Raw genomic sequence first — 23339 nt, forward strand, 5'->3', positions numbered from 1 at the left:
GCCTCTTAATTCCTTCTTCAGTGCCGCTGCTATAAGTGGGATCGTATCCTCTGTGGTTATCAGGTTTCTAGCCTTATTAGTCAATCTTGTTTTTATTAATGTTATCGCTGTTTCTTCATGTCCTTCTGCTATTTTTCCAAGTAACTCTAATGCGTCTAAAAATGGTTGTAGTTTCCCTGCGCTTCCATCAAACTCGTTGGGCAATACCTTGCTTGCAATATTCAAAAATTCGTTGATTGTCAGAGCCATGTTTAATATTTTTATATCTTGTTTTATGTCGCGGTTTCCCTCTTTTATTTCCTCGTCAATTTTTTCCTCTATCTCCTCGTCACTTTTTTCCTCTTCTACTTCTTCGTCGCTTTGTTCTTCCTCTATTTCCTTGTCGATTGGTTGGTGTATTGAACTTGGAACTACTGTTCTTAAGTTTACAGCTTGAAATGAGCGTATAACCTTGTCTCTGATTCTTCCAAAATATTTGTTGCACGCTTCTCTTTGTTTCTCTGATAGCGCTTCCCAATTTTTCTTCGTTAAGTGTGTGAATTTGTTATACAATTTAATGAACTGTGTCGTTACTTCTTCTTGTATATCCTTAGATTTAGGTACTTTCTTCTTCAAGACCCTTCTACTTTGTCTTACTACTTCTTGCGTAATCTCCTCAACTATTTTGACGAAGTTTTCCCAAGTAACTTTGTTGCTACTCATTTATTCATAATTTTCCTATCCTTATTCCTGTACTCGTAACGAACGCATAAATTTGATAGTCTTACGAGGTATAGCAAATATATATATGTATATAAAATGTTATGTCAAAAATAGTAAAAATATAGTAAATTGTAATAAAAAATCATTATATCAATCAATATAAATCACCATCAAAAACAGTAGACCAATAAAAATGTAATAAAAATCAGTAGGTAAAATAACAAATGGATAAAAAGTCAGTAAAGATAAAAATGTATGTTGGTAAATATATAAAAATCAAATAAAAATCAATATCAAATAAAAATGTATCATTACGTCCTAAAAATAACCATAATAAATAATAATATCGTATGGCATTTTTGCCGGGGAGATCCTTTCGGATAGTTCCAGCGCCAATTACATCTTTAACCCTGTTTCAAGTAACTAGTGTCGATGTACACTAGCCCAGGGGGACCGACGGCTTAACGTACTCTCCGAGGCACGGTGAGACGGCTCGTGTCATTATTGGAAATGAAAATGGTTTGTCTTTGGCAGGGATCGAACCCACGTCTACTGGCGTATGAGGCCAGCGTTTATGCCGTTACCCACGGCCGCTCGAATATGATCGAACCATGATATTTGTAAAAAAAATTCCTTATAATACCAAAAAGGCAATTAAAATAAACTAGGTAGATAAAAATAGGTAAAACTTAGATTATGTATCTTAAATTACGATTATATTACGTTATTACATGGTTATACGAATCAGGAGTAATATCGTGGAAATACCATAAGAATAGCTAATATGGACTTACCACTTTTACACGGTCTGTGTTCGTATCACCCAAAAGTCCTCGCTGCACGTTCCATAGCATTGTCCATTGTCCCACGATGTTCCATCTCCATACCAAGTTCCATTTTCCATACCATTCTCAGCTCCGTCTCGGGCCTGACGTCTCCATCCTTTTTCTATATACCACACTGTTCTAGGGTGGTCGAGGTGCCAGAACATTTACGTGTTTCTCCATACTCGTCCCGTTTACCAGTCCTGTGTTCTTCCCTGGTTCTGGATCGCCATATGGTGGCTCCTAACTTCTGAGCCACCTTAGATAATTAAGGGTTGGTTACCCCCTACCATAAGGGTTGATGAAATAACTCGTATCACCGTAGATGCATTTATTTTGTAAGTTAGAGTACAAACGGTAAAGAGCTGGTGGTACGTTAGTTCTCAGTAGCTGTGATGTTTTCCCTTTGGGATCTCAAATATTAATGACTTACTCTTCACAATGGAATTAGAAAATAATAATTAGTCTTCTCCTGTTTATTGTTTTGGTATATAATGAAAGTAAGATTGTTTTGGTTAAAAGCGCTGAGCCGACCTTGGTCAAACCTAAACTGTTACACTGATATGTGCTAATGTAGGTCGATCGTATTTACTATCAACAAACGTAGTTGTTTTGCTAAAGACATTTTTAATTATTAAAAGGATTTGTTTTAATAAGAAGATTACTAAGAGATGCCGTGTATCCCAACACAGAAGGTCATCGACGTAATATACTTGACGATGGGAAATTATCAAAAATTATCGGGTATAACATCACAAGAGAGTGAGAATAAATTGAAAATAATGCGACAGTTTTTCGAAAATTTGTTGTCCGGCAATAGACACGAGAGCCCGCATGGCTCGAGTAGCTATTGCCCAATGACAACAAATTTGAGTAAAAATGAAGCATTATTTTCTTATTTATTCTTACTATTGTGTGATATTCGTAAGATTACTTTTTAATAGGTATATTATGGATATTTTCTTAAATGTGACAGTTGTCAAAACTAGGAACTGGTTGCCATTAAACAGAAACAATCTACTTAAAAAAATTCTATTGGTAATTTTCTACAGTAGATAATTCTCAGTATAATTTTAATCTGATTGGACAGGATTAAACACGTGATCAAATATCTTACTGTACATTGGAAGTTAAAATCATTAAAAAATAATCAGTTTAATTTTTATTTCTGTAGCTTTCTATTGGTCAGAATTCTCCTATGAATGAAATAATCACTGCAATAATGCGTAAACATAAAGAAATGGAATATGAAAGCCCTATATGGTACGGTTCGAAGTAACGGCGCTAATCAAAATGCATTCCAGGAAGAAAAAATTTGCTACCAAAGGTTTTGACCAAAAATGACTACCCGTTGTCGTTTATACACAAAAAATACGACACACAATTTTAAATAAAAGAAATACAAACACCACAAGAACTCTGGAGACACTTTGTAACGTTACAAACGTCACATCTTTGTTACTTTATTTTTACATAATTATTTTACTTTATTTTCTTTAATATTTCATTAGTAATAATTGTCTTCTATTTGTTCTACCTGTTTTCTTCGTTAAAAACTTGTTGGCGCCCTCTTTTATTATCCTCTTTTATTACCTTCTATTTACTATATCTCTTTTCATTTAAATCATCAATTGAAAATACTGAACGTACCCCGTATATTCTTACTCTGTAAATATCTGTCTTAATACGGAACATACCTTTCTACAATTCACACTGTCATTTCAATTCTCAAAATGGTGGTGATAATATAATAAAAGGCAACAGAGCTGATAATAGCTATCTATTTCCAAATCAAATCTTCTCTTGGGTTTTTGGATAAAGATCACCGTCCTCCCTCTGGAAGCTTCAAGAATCCTGAAATCGTCAGCGATAGAACAACGAGGACAAAATCATCTAGACTGCAACAATGAACTTCATCTAGACTGCAACCAACCAACACCTGTCGGCCTGGTGGCCCTGAACACCTACAACCCCAGAGCCCGTTGCAGAACCAACAGCAGTACCATTCGACATCAAGAAGTTACCATCGAACCAGATACCAAAGCCATAAGTATAATCTACAAATTGTTAGTTTTTGGTAAGAATTTGAATATATTTGTTAATGCACTTAATAAGTCATATTTTTATTATATCTTTATGAACAATAAACATGATTAGTTAAAAATATTGTTTTGTTTGTTTTCATTCCAAACTTTCATAGTTCATTTCTAAGATTAGGACAAGACGAATACACACCTTGAGAGACTGAGCTAAGCTAAGGGTGTAGCGATGGTTTCTTGGTTGGCTGAAGTATCATTTCCGAATGGTATTTCAATTAGCTGGGTTAGTCCATCGCCTTTTTTTCGTTTAAACTTACAAGAAGATATGACAACAATACCACAATGTAAAGGCTTATCAGAAAAATTGAAAATGATAGGAAACAATTCCACCACCACAACTTTCAAAGCAATCAACACTCTGAGATCTATCCTGTCCAAAACCAAATCCAACAACAAACAAGAAAGATCCAAAATTGGGTGCTACTTCGGTATGCGGTCTACGGCAGAGTTTCTAGTTTGGTATGCGGTCTACCGTCTGATATGCGATCTACGGCAGTTTAGCTGATTCGGCATGCGGTCTACGTACAAAAACAAATTAGAGAAACTATTACAAACTTTTTATTTATTATTTATATTTATACTTTACTTTACTTGTCATACTTGTGCTTTACTTCACACTTCACGTGTTATTCTGTCTAAATCCCGAACCGAGTATTAGCGGCGTGTAATTTGGGTTGCCTATATAAACTTGAATTAACGAAATGGGCGTTGAGTGTTAATTTAAAACGCTGAAAAGACCGTTTAGTGATAATAAAAAGGGTGGGTTGTGATTGCGCGCAGCGGTCAAATACCTCCTGCCCTGCGGTTCTCTCACTCTAATACCCGTAAGTTGGGTTTGGACCGAAGGGTTAGGTCTTCCTCCTTTCAGGCAAAAACCGATATTTACTGCGGTTGCATGATATTTAATATTAAAATAGTATTGGATGTGGTAGAATGTAGACTCTTTGTATAATTACCAATTGAACAGTGAAGCTGTTAGTAATAATAAAATAGTAATGTTTGTAATAGTTTCTCTAATTTGTTTTTGTACGTAGACCGCATGCCGAATCAGCTAAATTGCCGTAGACCACATATTAGACGGTAGACCGCATACCGAAGTGGCACCCAAAATTGCATGTAGAAAGTATTTTGTGAATGCAATAATTTCTACGTGGGACAAACTACAAGACCACTTATTATCAGGGCAAAGGAGCATGAAACGTAAATCAAGACCAGAGACAAGAATACAGTTTAAATATGCATTAATAATAATAAATCAAAAAAGCAGTCCTCATCCTACTTAACGAAGAAAAATGTGTAGCAAATCCATCAGTAGAATGCAGCAGGCTTTGGTTACCGATATTAAAAGAAAAAGTCAATAATAAAAACATACCAACAATAGTCAAATAAAGAAAGTTAAAGAACAAATCATCAAAAATATCATACACATTATATAACACACAACAAAACCATGGAAAAATTAAAAATTTAATTTTCAATAATCACTTTTACGATAGAAATTTGATACACCTAGGGCAATAACATCATTTTCGGAGTAAAAATGAAAATATCAAACATTAGTTAATTAAAAATATAATTTTCATTACACCAATAATTTTTATGGCTCAATGAAATAATTTTGTTTGAAAAAAAATACCACATTGTAGTGTGGCAAATATTATTAAGAATTGCACATTTAATGATACAAGCATATAATTTGGTCCACATATACTGCACATATAGAGGTTCAAATTTAGATATGAGGCCATCTCAGATTTTGCCTTTTACAAAAATGGCGGTCATTCAAAATGGGCGACTATATATATGTGACTAATAGCACGATATCTTTTGAATGGAAAGTCCGATTTTAACCAAATTTGGTATATAGGTTCTTTTTGTGATTTACAAGATCGTTGTCGTGAACTGGAAGAATCGGTTTACTAGAAGTTGTGTTTTCCTGTTTGTTTATGTAAAACTATTTTATATTATGTAAATAATTTATTTCCAATTTTTTCACCCTGTATATAGTATTTTTTCAAAATTGTAATACCACCATTTAAAAGAGCGTAAAAATATGTTTTAGGAAATATTTTGAACTTTTTAGTTATGTGAATTACCATTTAATAAATGCATAACGTATCTGCACATGTACCTATGTGTGGCAGATGCGTGCAAATATTATAAGAATTATTGTGAATTTAATAGTAGAAGCATATAATTTGGACCACATATACTACACATACAAAAGTTTAAATTTAGATATGAGACCATCTCAGATTTTGCCTTTTACAAAAATGGCGAGCATTCAAAATGGTGGCTATACATATGTGTCTAATAGCACGATAACTTTTGAACGAAAAGTCCGATTTCAGCCAAATTTGGCATCCAGGTTCATTTTTTTATGGATAAGATTGAAGTCCTGAACCGGAAGAATCGGTTTACCAGAAGTTGTGTTTTTACTATTTCTTATGTAAAAATATGTTGGTTTTTTTTTCAACTTTTTCACCCTGTATATATTAATTTTTCAAAAAGGTAATACCGCCACTGAAAAGAGGGTAAAAATATTTTTTAGGAAAGATTTTTAAATTTTTAATTATGGTAATTACCATTTAATAAATGCATAACGTATCTTCACATGTACCTATTACCTATGTGCGGCAGATTCATTTTGAATGCCCGCCATTTTTGTAAAAAAAAAAAAACAAAATCTGAGATCGCCTCATATCTAAATTTGAATCTTTGTGTGTGTAGTGTGTGTGGTCCAAATTATATGATATTATCATTAAATGCACAATAATTCTTATATTATTTGCATAAATCGGCCGCACATGGGTGAATAGGTACATGTGAAAATACGTTATGCATTTATTAATTGGTAATTAACATAACTAAAGAGTTCAAAATATTTCCTAAAAAATATTTTTACGCCCTTTTTAACGTCGGTATTAACTTTTTGGAAAAATTAATATATACAGGGTGAAAGAATTGGTAAAAAAACAACATGCTTTTACATAAAAATCGGTAAAAAAACAACTTCTGGTAAATCGATTCTTCCGGTTCAAGACCTTGGTCTTACACATCAAAAGAAGAACATATATACCAAATTTTGGTAAAATCGGAAATTTCGTTCAAAACTTATCGTGCTATTAGTCACATATGTATAGTCGCCATTTTGAATGCCCGCCATTTTTGTAAAAGGTGGAATCTGAAATGGCCTTATATCTTATTTTGAACCTTGATGTGCTTAGTACATGTGGTCCAAATTATATGCTTCTACCATTAAATGCACAATATTTCTTATAATATTTGCACGAATCTGCCACACATAGGTACATGTGAAGATACGTTATACATTTATTAAATGGTAATTAACATAACTAAAAAGATCAAAATATTTTCTACAACATATTTTTACGCTCTTTTTAATTGCGGTATTACCTTTTTGAAAAATTAATATATACAGAGGGAAAAAATTGAAAAAAAAACATATTTTTACATAAACAACCAGTAAAAACACAACTTCTGGTAAACCGATTCTTCTGGTTCACCACATCCATCTTATAAATCAAATAGAGAACCTATATACCAAATTTGGTTGAAATCGGGCTTTTCGTTCAAAAGTTATGATACTATTTAACACATATGTATAGCCGCCATTTTGAATGCCCGCCATTTTTGTAAAAGGCAAAATCTGAAATGGCATATCTAAATTTAAACCTTTATATGTGTAGTATATGTGGTCCAAATTATATGCTTGTATCATTAAATGTACAATTGTTTCACATATCGGCCGCACTATTGTTACTAAAGTAGTTTTAAAAGTACCTAGTATGATTAGTAGTATTAATAGTTTAAATTGGCATGACTTTTATTTAAAGAGGGTTTTCTTCGTTTTCGGTTTCGATGGCTATTGTCCTTTCAACTAAGAGACAATAACATTTTTCGTTTCAAATTTTATTTCAAATAAAAGTAAAAGGTGAACTTGTATGCATTTCTCTCTATTCATGTGATAACTACTCTACTGCAGATTTAAATCATATAATCTTTAATTTTGAACTTAATAAATTAGGGGAGTGCATATAGATTTTCACTTCTGAAAAAATCAAACAAGATAGAACTTATTGTAATTTCATTAAGAAATGTTTAATAAACAACGTATCAAAAAGTTCTACTCGAGAAGTGGGTGCTTCATTTTTTATTAAACAAATGAACTACGAAGTTTGATGTTTTTTTTTAAATAACTCCGAAAATATAAATTTTAAAACAAAACTGACTTGACCATTGAAAAATTCAAAAAATTCTACAAAAAAACCTTTATAAAGAATTTTCTAAAATTAAATCTGTATCTTCTATAATTTTTTATTCATAACGCTAAAGTCACCATTCTCACAAACATTGGCGCACTGTAAACTAGCGTAAGGCGAAGTGCACGGTTGAGTTATTTTAATGTAATTCTTTAATTAATGGATCAAATAAAATTTTACAAATTGAACCTAAAAGAAGAATAATTAAGCTATCTTATGGTTATAATAAAAATAAATAAAATGTATGGGCATAAGTACGGTGAGGGCGGAAAGTGAGCCTTACATGAATTTTGTTTAAAAATGATTTATAAATGTGTAACTAATCCAATTTTTCTTATAGAATCCTCAATTTTGCACAACTTACCTTTCAAGCATCGTACTAAATGATGTTTTATTCAAAAAAAAAATCAAAAAAATTTAATTGAAATGATATGACGACTTATAAAATGTAATTTTTGAAATCTTCGTAGTTTTATAGAATTACCACCAATTTAAGACGGTACTACTCAAGTTTAAACAGATCTTTTACAGTTTTATAAGTACTTTTTTAAAGCTTAGGATGTAATCTTTAAAATGCACTAAATTATTTTACTTCAGAAATGAAATAAACTATTTCTTTTTGAGAAAATTAAGAAAAATGTAATACAAAATACGAAAATTACCAGCTAAAAAAATGTTTATACAGCGTGTCTGCTTAACTTGGAACCATATGGAAAACTTTTTTGATATCAATTTTACGAAAAAAAGTCATTCTTTACAAAGTGCTCTGCATAGTCCAAAACCTAAGATGCAATCATCAGATATCAAATTTTGTCAACAGTATACGAGGTATGTCAAAAAATATGAATTTCGCTCAAGAGCAAACTACCTTTATATTTCAAAATATCAAAAAAAATTTTTAATGAAAAGTTATTTGTAATTAAAAACCATATTCAAATATGCAATAACAGCCTTCTACTTGAAAAAAAATTTCTGAAATGTTCCTAAATTACCGATTCCGAACATCATTTTTATTTATTAGACATGTAATAACTCTTTTATTAATAATTTTAGGAAAAAAAGTTATTCTTCATTAAAATCTGTGAATGGTCTAGACCCCAAGATGCAACCATCAGTTATTCAAGTTTGTTAATTTTAAACGAGGTGTGTCAAATAATATGAATTTAGAAAGAATTTTTTTTCAAGTAGAAGGCTGTTATTGCATATTTGAATATGGTGTTTAATTACAAATACCTTTTCATAATAAAATTTTTTGATGTTTTGAAATATAAAGGTAGTTAGCTCTTGAGCAAAATTCATATTTTTTGACATACCTCGTATACTGTTGACAAAATTTGATATGTGATGATTACATCTTAGGTTTTAGACTATGCAGAGCACTTTATAAAGAATGACTTTTTTTCGTAAATTGATATTAAAAAAGTTTCCCATATGGTTCCAAGTTACGCCGACACCCTGTATAAAGCTATCAAAACTTTTTTCTGAAAAAATTAACTAAAATACATTTAATAATAAACTTCAACAATAATAAATGTTCAGCAAAATTTTTTTTTTAGCTCTTATACAGTATGTCTGCGTAACTTGGAACCTATTGATAACTTTTTTATTATCAGTTTTACGAAAAAAAGTTATTCTTTGTAAAATACTCTGTATATAATCTAAGATGCAATCATCAAATATCAAATTTAATGAATTTTATACGAGGTATGTCAAAAAATATGAATTTCACTCAAGAGTAAAGTATCGTTAAATTTCACAATATCGAAAATTGATATTAAGAAAAGTTGTTTGGTTAGCAAATTTGTGTTAGTGTTCAATTACATCCTTCTAATTAAAATATTGTGAATAATAAAGGCACTTAACTCTTAAGAAAAATTCATATTTTTTACATACCTCGTATAAAATTTAAAAAAATTTATATCTGATGGTTGTATCTTAGATTTTAGACCAGGGAGAGCATTTTATGAAGAATAACATTTTTCGTAAAAGTGATAGTAAAACAGTTATCATAATTGTAATAAAATGATGATGAGTAGGTATCCGTAATTTGAGAAAAAATCGAAAAAAATTTTTCGATTAGAATAATGTAATTGTAGATTTAAACAAAGTTTTTAATTTCAAACAACTTTTCATAATAGCATTTTTTATAAGGGATATTCTGAAATATAAAGGTACTTTACTCTTTAACGAAATTCATATTTTTGACATAACTCGTATAAAATTGATAAAATTTGATATCTGATTGTTGAGTTTTAGATTTTTGACTATCCAGAGCATTTTATGAAGAATAACTTTTTTTCGTAAAATTGATAATAAAAAAGTTTTCGATGTGGTTCCTAGCTACGCAGACATACTGTATAAGAGCTTCTGTATAAGAATTTTTAAATTTTAATGCCATATTCGGATTCAGTATAATTAAAAACAAGATAGAAAAATATTTGATCAAAGTAAAATGATGAATTTAACGATATTTTTAAAATTATTTATACAAAACAATTGTTGTTGTTTAAACAATTAATAAACAATTAGCGGCCAAATCCGCGAGTAGAACTTTTTACTTTAACATGTATATAAATTAACAAAAAAAGTTTTAGAAAAATATAAGCTTGTTTGAATTTTTCCGAAACAATGCATGTTTTCGTTCTAATTGCACTCCCCTAAATACCATACGAAAGCACTAATTGCTAGACTTCAGGAGCAGAATGTAAGTTTACCGCTGAATATTTCACACCTACTAAGCTTCATCACCAAAACTATTAAGGCTATGGGTACATAATTCGCAAATATTTTACGTGTGTCCCTACTTTATCTGTCTTTACACGGCAAATTACGTGTAGTAAAATTCACACTGGTATGGATATGTAAACATTACTAGAATGTCATTCTACTTGAAAATGTCATCATTAATTTATAGAGATGGCTTTTGAATGTTTTTGGATAACTGTTATTTTTATAATTGCAAATTATTAATTCAGTTAAAAAATTTGATAATTTTTTCACTAACTATGTATTCAGTGATTGTAATAATTTATTTGTACAACAAAAACTAATACTCAATCGAGAAAAGAGGAAAAGTGTTAAAGTGATTTTTTAATAATATATTGTTATGGAACGCTTACAATTTTGAACATCTTTAACAACAAAATACTTGGATCACAGAATATATTATTATCCTGATGTATTCTCTGCTTGGATCTTCCACAAATAATGCACAATAAATAACTTTTTATTAAGTTTACGTATTAAATCAATTATTTATCAAATACACTATATATCAATAATATTTAATCAATAACTTAAAATATTCCCGATGCAATGTGAAATAATTAAAATTGTCGTGATTGTCACTGATTGTCAGTGTCTGACTGACAATATATGCTGACAATATTATATTCGGCTGAGTGCGTTGTAAGACAGAGATAGATTTGGAAAATATTACCACGGCATTGTGTTCATTTTTTTCAAATCCTGAAAAAACCAATAAATATTTTTGAAAAAATTTAAACGCAGAATGAAAGACTAAATTATTACCGAGGGCCGAAAGTCCCTTAGAATAAATAAAAAGTTTATTTTGAATGAGATATTTGAAATTAAAAATCACACTAAATTTTTTCTTAGTTTGTCACCCCTGTAACTTATTAAAATAAACATTATAGAAGTTCTCAGGGACTTTCGGCCCTCGCTAATAACGTAATCTTTCATTCTGCGTTTAAATTTTTCAAAAATACTTATTAGTTTTCTCAGGATTCGAAAAAAATTAATCCTAATTTGAATAACATTGCAGCCGAAAATACGTACCGATCCTCTTAATGATATTATCATAAAATTTCTTGAAAATTCTAAAATAAAAATTTAATATGACATCTTTAACTTTCAAATATCTGTGGCAAAAAGTTTATCTAATGCCATCCTCTCTTTGTGAACACACACACTTGCATGCATCTGGTTGTAATACCCTTAGCTCCCTTACTGGGTGTTATTTTGTAATGTCTAATTGTGATTAAATGGATATTTATATTTAATTAATTATTTTACAACAAAATGGGAAGCGTGTTACTCTTCCACACGAGATTTGAAGTTGGCGCTAAGAGTTAGTTTGGATAGATGCTACGTTTTCTTGACTTTATTATATGGAATGGAAGCTTGGACCTTGAATGCGGCATCAATAAAAAACTGGAATCATTCGAGCTGTGGGTGAATAGAAGAATTCTGAAAATATCGTGCACAAAACACGTCACAAAAAGAGGTTTTTGAAAAATGAATAAAGAAATGGAAATCTGAAATACAATCAAAACAAGAAAACTGGAATATCACGGACATATTAAACCTAAGTCCAAGGACGCATTAGGAGCGTGTTGAAGCGTGCTTCACCAGTTTACCAACTTAAACGTCGGCAAAGAAAGATATAAAATATATAATAGTGAAAAGGAAAGAGAACACGGTTCGCAACCAAAAGTATTTTAAAATTAATAAATATTTATTTATTTAATATTATATTATTTAATTAATTTATTTATTTAATATTATATTAACTAAAAACGGGCAGTTCCCTAGGTTGGCTGTATACCTACCATATAGTTAAAAAACTGTAACATGAAGTAAAAACCATCATAGAAGTGGTTTTTACTTCATGTTAATATTATATTATTCAATTAATTAATTTATTTATTTATTTATTTATTCATTCATTTATTTATTTATTAAGCTCAACAGGCCTTGCGGCCTAGCGCTAAAATGTTTACATTTCTGATTAGGTATTATTTTATTCTTATAAATTTTATTTTAGTCGATCGGACAGTTCAGTGGGACTAGCGGCTGCTCGCCCTTCACTTCGCCGTCATGAATGCGAGTTCAAGCCCCAGCCAGTTTAACGGAAAAACAATAAAGACTAACGCGTCAGTATCAGTATAAAATTCTAATATTAATCTGACGCTTAGACTGGAATATGCGGGCGTCTAATCGGCCTATGAGGAAGCAGTACGGGAAGGGATAAGGGCTTGCGCCTCGGTGACACTCTCCCATAGATCTCTACCGGAAGGGCGTTGACGCCTAAATACCGGTGTTAAGCCTTTTTATACACTCCTTCACCACCTTCCTCCATCTCCTTCTGTCCAACGCTAGTTCTTTCCATCTATCAATGTTATTTTTCTTCAGGTCTTCGTACACACTGTCCTTCCATCTTTTCCTTGGCCTGCATTTCCTTCGGTTTTATTTTGACGCGTGAGGATAATGCAATAAATATTTACTTTTATGATAAAATTAGTCGGATCATCATGTCCCCAAGTATATCTATTAAGGTACACCGCCAGTGTGGGCGGTAGTAATTTTATTAAGTTGGTTAATTTATACAAGTTTAAAAATTTTTACCATAACGTAGTTAGACCACGACATAGTAAAACTAACCACGGCACTCATCGTATCAGCTTCCTAGCTCAGTCAAAAAGGGGACGCTTTAGTACCTGTATGTTAAATTTCTTTGAACCTTGTCATTTTACCGAAAATTCACAGGGAAAAGAGCGACGCTCCACAGGAGAATAAAAATAGGGTACAGAGGCCATAACTTATGGTTCGGTATTAGCAATAATCATATTATAACCAATTTTGAGAGAAATCTCGGTATTTCTCTTTGCGTTGAATCCCGTTTTCCGTCTTTATCTTTTTTTGTTACAGTTTTTTATTTCACTCAGCCTGCCGCACCACATTCTGTCAGATTTCTTTTTACTTGCGGAGAGAGATAGAACTTGGTTCAATTTATTTTGCAGGGAAAGATTCAGTCATGTTTCTTGTTATTTCCTTCTTATTTATGAATTTACTGTTCATTGCATGGTATACGTTCTCCGGTTTTTCATTCGATTGTTGGTATCTGTTTCCATTATCTTTTAATTCTTATCCTCAGTATTGGAAGGTTAGCGCTTGTTCCATATTTACTTCTTCAATTTTATGTAAATCTTTTCTTCTTTATTTTCTCCTATCGCCATAATTTTTTTTTAAACCAACATGCATTTTCTTTCACTTTTACGTTATATTATTAAATTGTCTCTTCCATGTATATTAGAAAATGTGTTGGACTTAATTCTCCCCCTGGTGTCAGACCTTCGCTTTTAGTAAATGGTTTTGACGTTCTTTTTTGACTGTTGACAACATTGTTCATATTGCTCTTGTAAATGTTATTAATTACCCTTATCATTTTGTTATTAATACCTATTTTCTCTAACATTTCCCATAATTTTTTCCTTGGTACCATGTCAAAACATTTTAAAGGTCTACATACGACAGATAAATCTTTTTACTGTTGCTGATATTTTTTTATCATTTGCTTGGTGGTAAATATAATGATCGGGGTTCAAATGGGGTAGTGAAGCGCAATACAAGATGCTGTTTCCAGTTAGCATCTCTAGCCTCTCCTACTCAATTCCTATCCTCACCTCCACGAAGTGCGGCTTGGGCTGCACGGGTGAACCCTGGAGAACCTGAGCAACCTTACCGGAGATTGAGTAACCAACCCCAGTGGAAAGTAGGGTCAGGGCTGACGAGGAAGGGAGAAATGGTCCTCCGAAAAGGGGGTTGGGCGATAGGCCAGTAACCTATTCTTGTAAAAAAGTACTACATACTACGAAATCATCGACGGATATCAAGACGACGACTTTGGCAACGGAATATGGAATTTATGTTGGGAACATGGAATGTCAGAACGCTAAATAAACCAGGAGCACAGAGGATCCTTCTACACGAACTGAAAAGATATAAAATAGGAATCACTGCAGTACAAGAAACTAAATGGTTGGGAAAAGGTATCCGGGACACTAAAACACACAATATACTGCATAGCGGTAAAGATGAAGGAAATAAAGAATTTGGAGTAGCCTTTATCGTAGATAATAAAATGAAGCACCTGATAACAGATCTTCAAGCCATCAATGAAAGAATCTGCAAGCTTAGGATAAAAACGCATTTCTTTAACATAACCCTTATAAATGTACACTGTCCCACAAATGAACAGGAAAAAGACACTAAGGTAGCCTTTTATCAAGATCTAGAACGAATCTATGACTCAATACCAAGAAACGACATTAAAATGGTGATAGGCGACACAAACGCCAAGATCGGAAAAGAAGAAGAGTACATAGGGGTAATAGGGAAACATAGTTTGCATAGAGACACAAATGAGAATGGTCAGTTTCTAATAGCTTTCGCAGCTGGAAAGAATATGATTATCAGTTCGACATGCTTCCCACATCGGGACATACATGAGGGCATTTGGATATCACCTGACGGAAACACAATAAATCAAATAGACCATATACTGACTGAACAAAGAATGGCGACGAGTATATTAGATGTAAAAAGCAGACGTGGCGCAAGCTGTGACTCAGACCATCTACTAGTGCAGACACGGTTTAGATGCAAAATCAGTCGACAGGTAAAGGAAAAATATCCAAAACAAGAAAAACTAAACTTACATAACCTAAAAGTCCCTGAGGTACAAGAAAGATTTGAGAGAACAGTGGATGAAAAATTACTAGAAGAAAACAGAGCAGACTCCACAATAGAAAATCAATGGAACACTATAAGCAGTATCATACTAAACACAGCGAAAGAAGTCATAGGAACAAAGACACAACGGAGAGAAGAAACATGGTTCGATGAAGAATGCAAATAAGCTATACAGGACAGAAATGAAGCACATAAGAATTACATACTCAGACGTACTAGAGAGAGAAAACAAGAATTTGAGAACAAAAGACGAAGAGCAGATAAACTGTGCCGGCAGAAAAAGAGAAAGTACGAAAACCAACGGATACTAAACATAGAGAGGGAGTTTAAGGAAAACGAAACGCGTAGTGCATACCAACTTATTAAACATTTAAGACAGGGATACAAACCGAAGACTAGCCTCTGCAAAAATAAGAAGGGTGAAATCATTAGCGATATGGACGAAATTAAGATAACCTGGATGACATATTTTAAGGAAGTATTAAACAAAGGGGCACAACCACCATTACAACAACAGAGGCAGAAGCAGGCACGGCAGGAGGTACAACAACAAGAGCTGGGGGAAGATGGAGAAGAAAATGAATTAACTAGACCCCCAACGCTAGAGGAGGTCCAAACGGCAATCCACATACAAAAAAGCCATAAAGCACCGGGAATAGATAAAATACCGGCAGAACTACTCAAGCAAGGAGGAAGGAATTTGACACAACAGATGTACCAGCTAATACGAGAGATATGGATAGAAGAAGAAATCCCCCAACAATGGAAGAAAATTATAATCTGCCCTATTCATAAAAAAGGAGACAAACTGTTGTGTCAGAATTATAGAGGCATCTCTTTACTTTGTTCGGGATACAAAATATTCACAAACATCCTTAATCGAAGACTTCAACCTCTCACGGAAAAAACCATCGGGGAATATCAAGCAGGGTTTAGGCAAAATAGATCTACCATTGACCAACTATTTACAGTTAAACAAATACTAGCCAAAGCATGGGAATATGACATGGACGTTTACAATCTCTTTGTAGATTTTAAACAAGCCTATGATTCAATAGATAGAACAATTCTACCTAATATATTGGAAGAATTTGGCATACCATCAAAATTAATACGACTAGTGCAAATGACAATGACAGAAACAGAAGCACAAGTATGTATTCAAGGACAGATCACTGATGCGTTTACGATAACGCAAGGACTGAAACAAGGCGACAGACTGGCTCCAACGCTTTTTAATCTTGTTCTTAAATATGTAATTAGACGGTTGACGGTGAGTGGAAATAACATACTTACAAACAAATCTACCCAATTAGCAACATACGCGGATGATATAAACATAATGAGCAGAACAATGAATGCAGCGGAAGAAACCTACGTTGAGTTGAAACAGAGTGCAGAAGCAGTAGAGCTAGCAATAAACACAAATAAAACAAAAGTACTCATGCAAACCAGATCAAATAGACCGGCGCAACAACACTTTATTGACGATATATAACATGTGAATAGATTCACGTACCTAGGAATGGATCTGGTTGCAAGCGATGAGAAAGAACCGGAAATGAATAGAAGGCTTGTGCTGACAAATAAAGCCTATTTCGCGATGGGCCACATATTCAAATCCCGAGACGTACACCGGAAAACAAAACTCCAGGTATATAAAACAATAATCAGGCCCATAGTAAGTTATGGCTGCGAAACATGGGTGGTGACACAGAAATCTGCCAATGCGTTAGATGTGTTTGAAAGAAAAGTACTACGTAGGATACTGGGCCCAATAAGTGAAAATAACAACTGGCGAATTAGGTATAATAGAGAAATATACGAGCAATATAGCGAACCAACTCTAGCACAACACACTAAACTGCAGAGATTACGGTGGGCAGGGCACGTGGTCCGCATGCATGAGAATAGAATCCCCAGAAAATTGCTGAATGCAAGAATGCAGGGAAGAAGACCTGTTGGAAGACCTAAAAAGAGATGGGAAGACGAAGTCGATGAGGATGCCAGGAACTTCCTGGGAACGCGTTCATGGAAAAGAACAGTGGTAAATCGAAATGATTGGATAAGCTTATTGAAGGAGCTCAAGGCTCGATTTGGGCTGTTGTGCCATTGGATGGATGGAAATATAATGATCATAAATATGTGCTTCTGCCTTTTCTGAATCCTCTTTGGGACTCGTCAAGTGCTCTCAATTTTTCCCCTTATTATTTTGTTTAATATTGTTTCGCATATTTTTATGGCAGTACTTAAGGGCGTTAGTCCTCTGTAGATATTGCAATCCGTTCTATCGCCCTTTTTATAAACCGGTTCTATCCGGTTTATAAAAAGGTTTATCCTTCCAGTCATTTGTTGTCTGTCTTTCTCTCCATATCGCATAAATACCTTTAGGAATAGCTTTGTTGCATTTTGTCCCATTTTTTAAATCATTTCACTTGTTTTTCTGTCATTCTCCTGATTCTTTCTCGTTTTTCATTTCTGCAATAGTATATTATTATCTTGTATTCTTGGGTTTAACAGCTCATGTTCTTCTTTGTAGCAGTGAGTTTGAAGCATCTCTCCATCTGTACATTATCTTAATTTCATCTGTAAGAATTTTGCGGGTTTTATTCTTTCCGTTTTTATGTCTTGAATATTTTCTTTTCTCGTTGATTTAAAAATTTTATAGAACTATTTCTGATTGACTTAACTGTTTCACCTTCGTTCAATCTTCCTTCAATCGTTTTTTGCAATTTTTGTAATATGTACTTCCGTTCTGTAAAGGATTTATTACCGCCCAGTATACTACGTTGTCGAATAATTTTTCAAAGGGCATGTATGTGATATTTGTTTGTTTTTAATAAAACTAGCAAAAATACCAGTATTAAAAAAGAAATAACATCGCACTGTAAAAAACCAGACCTGCTCTGTATAATTTCTTCACCTGTTTTATTCCCATTCATTCCAGAAATATTTTTCATGGTGGCTAATTTATAATTTATATTCATAAAAGACAATATAGACGCTTCATGCTTTGGATTTTCTACATGACGCAATCAATTATTTTTTCGTTCGTAGTTTCGATCTCCTGAATGGTAATAAAATATAGTAAAATTGGAAAAAATATATACAATAATTTGACTAAAAATAAAATGACGTGTAAATAGAGTGGAAAAGATATACAAGTAGGAGACAAAAACAAAGCAACATAAAGTAATAAACTGAAATATCTAAAAGAACTTTGGATTATAAATATCCTAACTATAAAGAACTGTAAAAACCCTGTGGATGATAAAGATAACGAAAACGTAGTTATCCTTTTTTAGGTTTATTATGTAGGTCTGTAGGCTATTAATTATGTACTTTAGAAAGGAACTACAACGTTCAAGGGGTTTTATTGTTTTATTTGGTTAATGGACCTCTAAATATGAAAAATCCGCGAAGTGCTACCATTTAAAGGGGTGCGTTTTTGAGACATGGGTTAATTAACCCCTATGCACTAGGGTGCATAGGGTGAATTATAATAATATGCACTTTTCGTATATACACCAATCCTGGTTGTCCAACAGTCAAGTCGCTTCGGAACTTTCCGGGACTGTGCCTGCATTCAAGTACTAACAACATTAGAAAAGTATCAAATAGGCGTAATTTTCTGGTAGGAAATGAATTACAAAAGTACGACAATTCATTAATTAAATGGCACAAGAAATGGAACTGAATATGTAAATCTTGCAATAAGCAACTTTACTTCATTAAAACGATTATTTTATAGATAGTATGCCCTAGGGATGGCGGTTTTTGACAAAACACCGGTTTTCGGTTATACCGTTTTTTTTTGCTTACGGTTTAACCTAGCGGTTATAACCGGCCAAAAAAAAAACGGCTTTTGGAAAAACCGGTTTTCGGTTTTTTTAATCCAATAGGTTACAATACATTTACAATACACTTTAGTTTGCGGTACTCCATTCGACTCGATTCAATATGATCAAAATTAGTACTATCGAAAGAGCATGTATTACTTTTAATACGTTTGCATATTTGGAGAATAGGTACATTTTAACTCATTTAATACTTCCTGGATGAGTGTAGCGTTTTGAAAACGTGGCGAAATTCTTGGAGATTCGTATTCGTAATCAGTAATTCGATATTCATGGTCAGAGCATTATTTTTGGTAATCAGAAAATGTCATTCACCCACTTTCAATGTCAAGAGTTAAGTGTGAAAAATAGATGATGATGTTTGCGTCTAACTCAACCAGATCACTTCTTATGTAAATATGATGATAACAAATGCCTTTTCAAGGAAATATTATAATAAAACTTAATAATTGTTTCTGGCTGATATGAGATTGCACTTTCAGTTTGCTTCTTAAAATAAAATAAAATTTGAATTATGGTTTTGTTTGGAATAATTACTTGAGAATAATAATTATGATTGGGATCCGAAATAATACCTAACCTAATCCTAATCACCGTAAAAACCTAATAACCGGTTTTTACTTTAAAAAGAAAAAACCGGTTATAACCGGGACAAAATAATAACCGGTAAAACCTGTTACTGCGAAGTAAAAAAACCGGTTTTAGGTTTAAACCGGTAGGTTTTTCCCATTCCTAGTATGCCCGACTCACCTTCTTTCCTAGAATTTTGTCCTTTAAGGAGGCGAAAGTAATATTCTTCTTTTCTTTCCACCTGTAGAACTGGAAACACAGGAATCCAGCCAAGACAATTAACATTAGACATACTAATGTCAGATTTACAGTTACCATCTTGGACAGCTTATTTACGGTTTCTATAAAAAATTGTAATTATAAGACTGTGGAATGTATTAATAAAAGATTAAAGCTAAGGCTGTTTAATTTTACTTTTTTAGCGATTATATTTTTTATATTTTGTATTGTTCATTGCAAAAGTAAGTAAGTTACTTTCTAACTAAAATTTCGAAAGTACATTTTACAAAGTAATCTGTAAAAAAATATAGGAATGCATTCAATGATTTCTGTTGTTTTTCATTGCTTATTAAATAAAAATTATAATAATCGTAGTAATGAAAAAAAAAAAGTGTAATAAGTAAACTTGACATGTTTTGCATATAACTATAAGTAGGCGAGGATATGAAGCAATAAACCTACCAAAGTACCCGCACAAACCTTCTGGAAATTAGGTCCCAGTGGATTTAGTTCAAACTGTGGTAAAATACCCTTTGAAGCATCCTGATAAAAAGTTCTCATGGGCACATCTCGATCGTATAGACGATTTTCAAGATATAGAGGCACAAACTCGGAAAATTATAAGATTTGCCGGGTATTCGAATTCCCTGAGTTACTGGTTATCTGGCAACATGTAGAAGTTTGGATTAAATAAAAGTACTAGTAGGTAGTCTAGGATTTTTTCCTGGCTATTCAATCGCGACCTTTACTTTGACCTTGACCTTCACCGGACGTCATCTCCTCGAGTTTCGAGGGTTTTCATAATTAAATTGATATAAACAGATTACTATGGGTTTTTGGGATAGCTAAATACGAATATACCATCAGAATTGACCTCCCTCCGGAGGACGTGGTAGTCAGGGTCACTGCAAGGGACGTCATCTTCTAGAGTTTCGATGGTTTTCGACAATTAATAATTGATGCAAATGAATTACTGGAGAGTTTTTTGAGGTCGCTAAAACGAATATGCCACCAGAACTGACTCCCGGAGCACCTGGTTTCCAAGGTCAATGAAAGGGGCTCATGGAGTTTCGAGGGTCTTTGGTACTACATTGATGCAAACGAATTACTCATAGGTTTTTGGAGTTGCTGAAGAGGAATACCCCATCAGAACAGACACCGTAGTACCTGGTGCCTAAGGCACGTCATGCTTTGGAGATTCGAGATCTTTCGGTACTAAATTAATGTAAATTGATTACTCACATACGCCATCAGGTCCGATCCACGGAGCACCTGGTGCCTAAGGCAGGTCTTCTTCTGGAGTTTCGACAGGTTTCGGCATTAAATTGATGCAGATGGGTAATACTCATGGGTTTTTGAACGCAAATACGCCATCAGAACAGACAACGGGGTACCTGGTGCCTAAGGCACGTCATCTTCTGTGGTTTCGAGAGTTTTCGGTACTAAATTGATGCAAGCGAATTACTCTTGTGTTTTTGGGGTTGCTGAACACGAATATGGCTTAGATAAAGGTAAGGTATGCTTTATTGTCAAAAAATTTTACCAATTTGTGGACAAAGCTTATACAAAATAAAAAAATACAATCAAAAACAAAAAATAATAAAAAACTACAAACAAAAAAACAGAAACAGACACCAAGTAAATGGCGTGAGTTATACTACTTAATATAATTTTATAGTTATTAAGTACACATTAAAAAATTTAAAATTTTGCAAACAATATGTATACATATACTAAAAGACTTTAGAGTATCTATTGACCACGATGAATAACACTATCAAAATAGAATATAGTAAATGGGTCTTAAAATAAATGAAGTAAAAACATTGTCAGATATAAATTGAGTTTATATTTATAAATAATTAAAACAATTGAGTACCAACACATAGTTATTTTAATAAAAATCTACAAATAGCAGAAAAAACTTTTCACCAATTTGTACGCTTTCTTTGAACAGCAACTCAGAAAACCTCCGAGTACTTGGTGTGTACCAATCCATTTGCATCAATTTAGTACCGAAAACTTTCGAAACTCTATAAGATGCCGTGCCTTAGGCGATAGGTGCTCCGGTGTCTGTTCTGATGGCGTATTCGTGTTCAGCAAATCCAAAAAGCCATGAGTAATCCATTCGTACCAATTTAATGCCGAAAACTCTCGAAACTCGAGAAGATGAATAACCTTAGGCACCAGGTGCTCCGTGGGTCAGATCTGATTGCGTAGTTAGCGTTCAGCGATACCAAAAATCCATGAGTAATCCATGTTTATTAATGTAATGCCGAAAACCCTCGAAACTTCAGAATATGGCGTGCCGTAGGTACATTGTAATTCGTGGGTCTGATCTGAGAGTGTATGCATGTTCAGCAATCTCAAAAACCTAAGACTAATCCATTTAATTCCTCATTTGATCCCTCCTAAACTCCAGAAAATAACCTGTCTTAGGCACCAAGTGCTCCTGTGTCTCTACTGATCACGTATTCGTGTTTAGCAACCCTAAAAACCTATAACTAATCCGTTTACTACGGTACTACACTACGGTACGATACTACATTAATCCGTTTGCATTAATGTAGTACCGAAGACCCTCGAAACTCCAGTAGCCCCTTTCACTGACCTTGGAGACCAGATGCCCCGGGAGTCAGTTCTGGTGGCATATTTGTGTTTATCGACCTCAAAAAACCCTCCAGTAATTCATTTGCATTAATTAAATACCAAAAACTATCGAAACTCTAGAAGATGACGTCCCTTGAAGTGGCCCTGGCCACCACGTGCTCCGGAGGTAAATTCTGATGGCATATTCGTATTTAGCGATCCCAAAAACCTATGAGTAATCTGTTTATGTCAATTTAATGCCGAAAACCCTCGAAACTCTAGAAGATGACGTCCTTTGAAGGTCAAGGTCAAAGTTAAGTCGCCATTGAATAGCCAGGAGAAAATCCTAGACTACTAGCGTCTCAGAAAATTGGAATACCCAGTAAATCTTAGAATTTTCCGAGTTTGTGCCTCTATATCTTGAAAATCCTTCATACGGTTGAGTTTTGCCCATAAGAACTTTTTATCACAATGCTTCAAAGAGTTTTTTCCCAGAGTATGAACTAAATCCACTGGGACCTAATTTCCATAAGGTTTGTGCGGGGTAATTTTTGCAATTTGTTCAATGACAACGAAACTTTTTGGATTCGATTTGTAATTTTTTGAAAAAACAGAGAATATTATTACTCGGACTTTTTTAAGCTCGCTGGATGCGAATATCATGACGGCAATGGTTCCTAGACACCCAGTGCAAATAATTGG

The 23339-nt window shown here is 33.3% G+C and overlaps 1 protein-coding gene across 1 annotated transcript in view; it reads right to left on the reverse strand.

The window, feature by feature from the left end:
- Nucleotides 1-23339, reverse strand: part of LOC114335585 (protein grindelwald) — a 147818-nt gene that overhangs the window by 46729 nt on the left and 77750 nt on the right. Inside the window, exon 3 of the mRNA XM_028285841.2 lies at nt 20010-20170. Coding sequence (XP_028141642.1) covers nt 20010-20170 — 161 coding nt within the window. The remainder of the gene's footprint in view (nt 1-20009; nt 20171-23339) is intronic.

The sequence above is a fragment of the Diabrotica virgifera genome, chromosome 8, assembly GCF_917563875.1.
Source record: "Diabrotica virgifera virgifera chromosome 8, PGI_DIABVI_V3a".
NCBI classification, from domain to species: Eukaryota; Metazoa; Arthropoda; class Insecta; order Coleoptera; family Chrysomelidae; genus Diabrotica; species Diabrotica virgifera.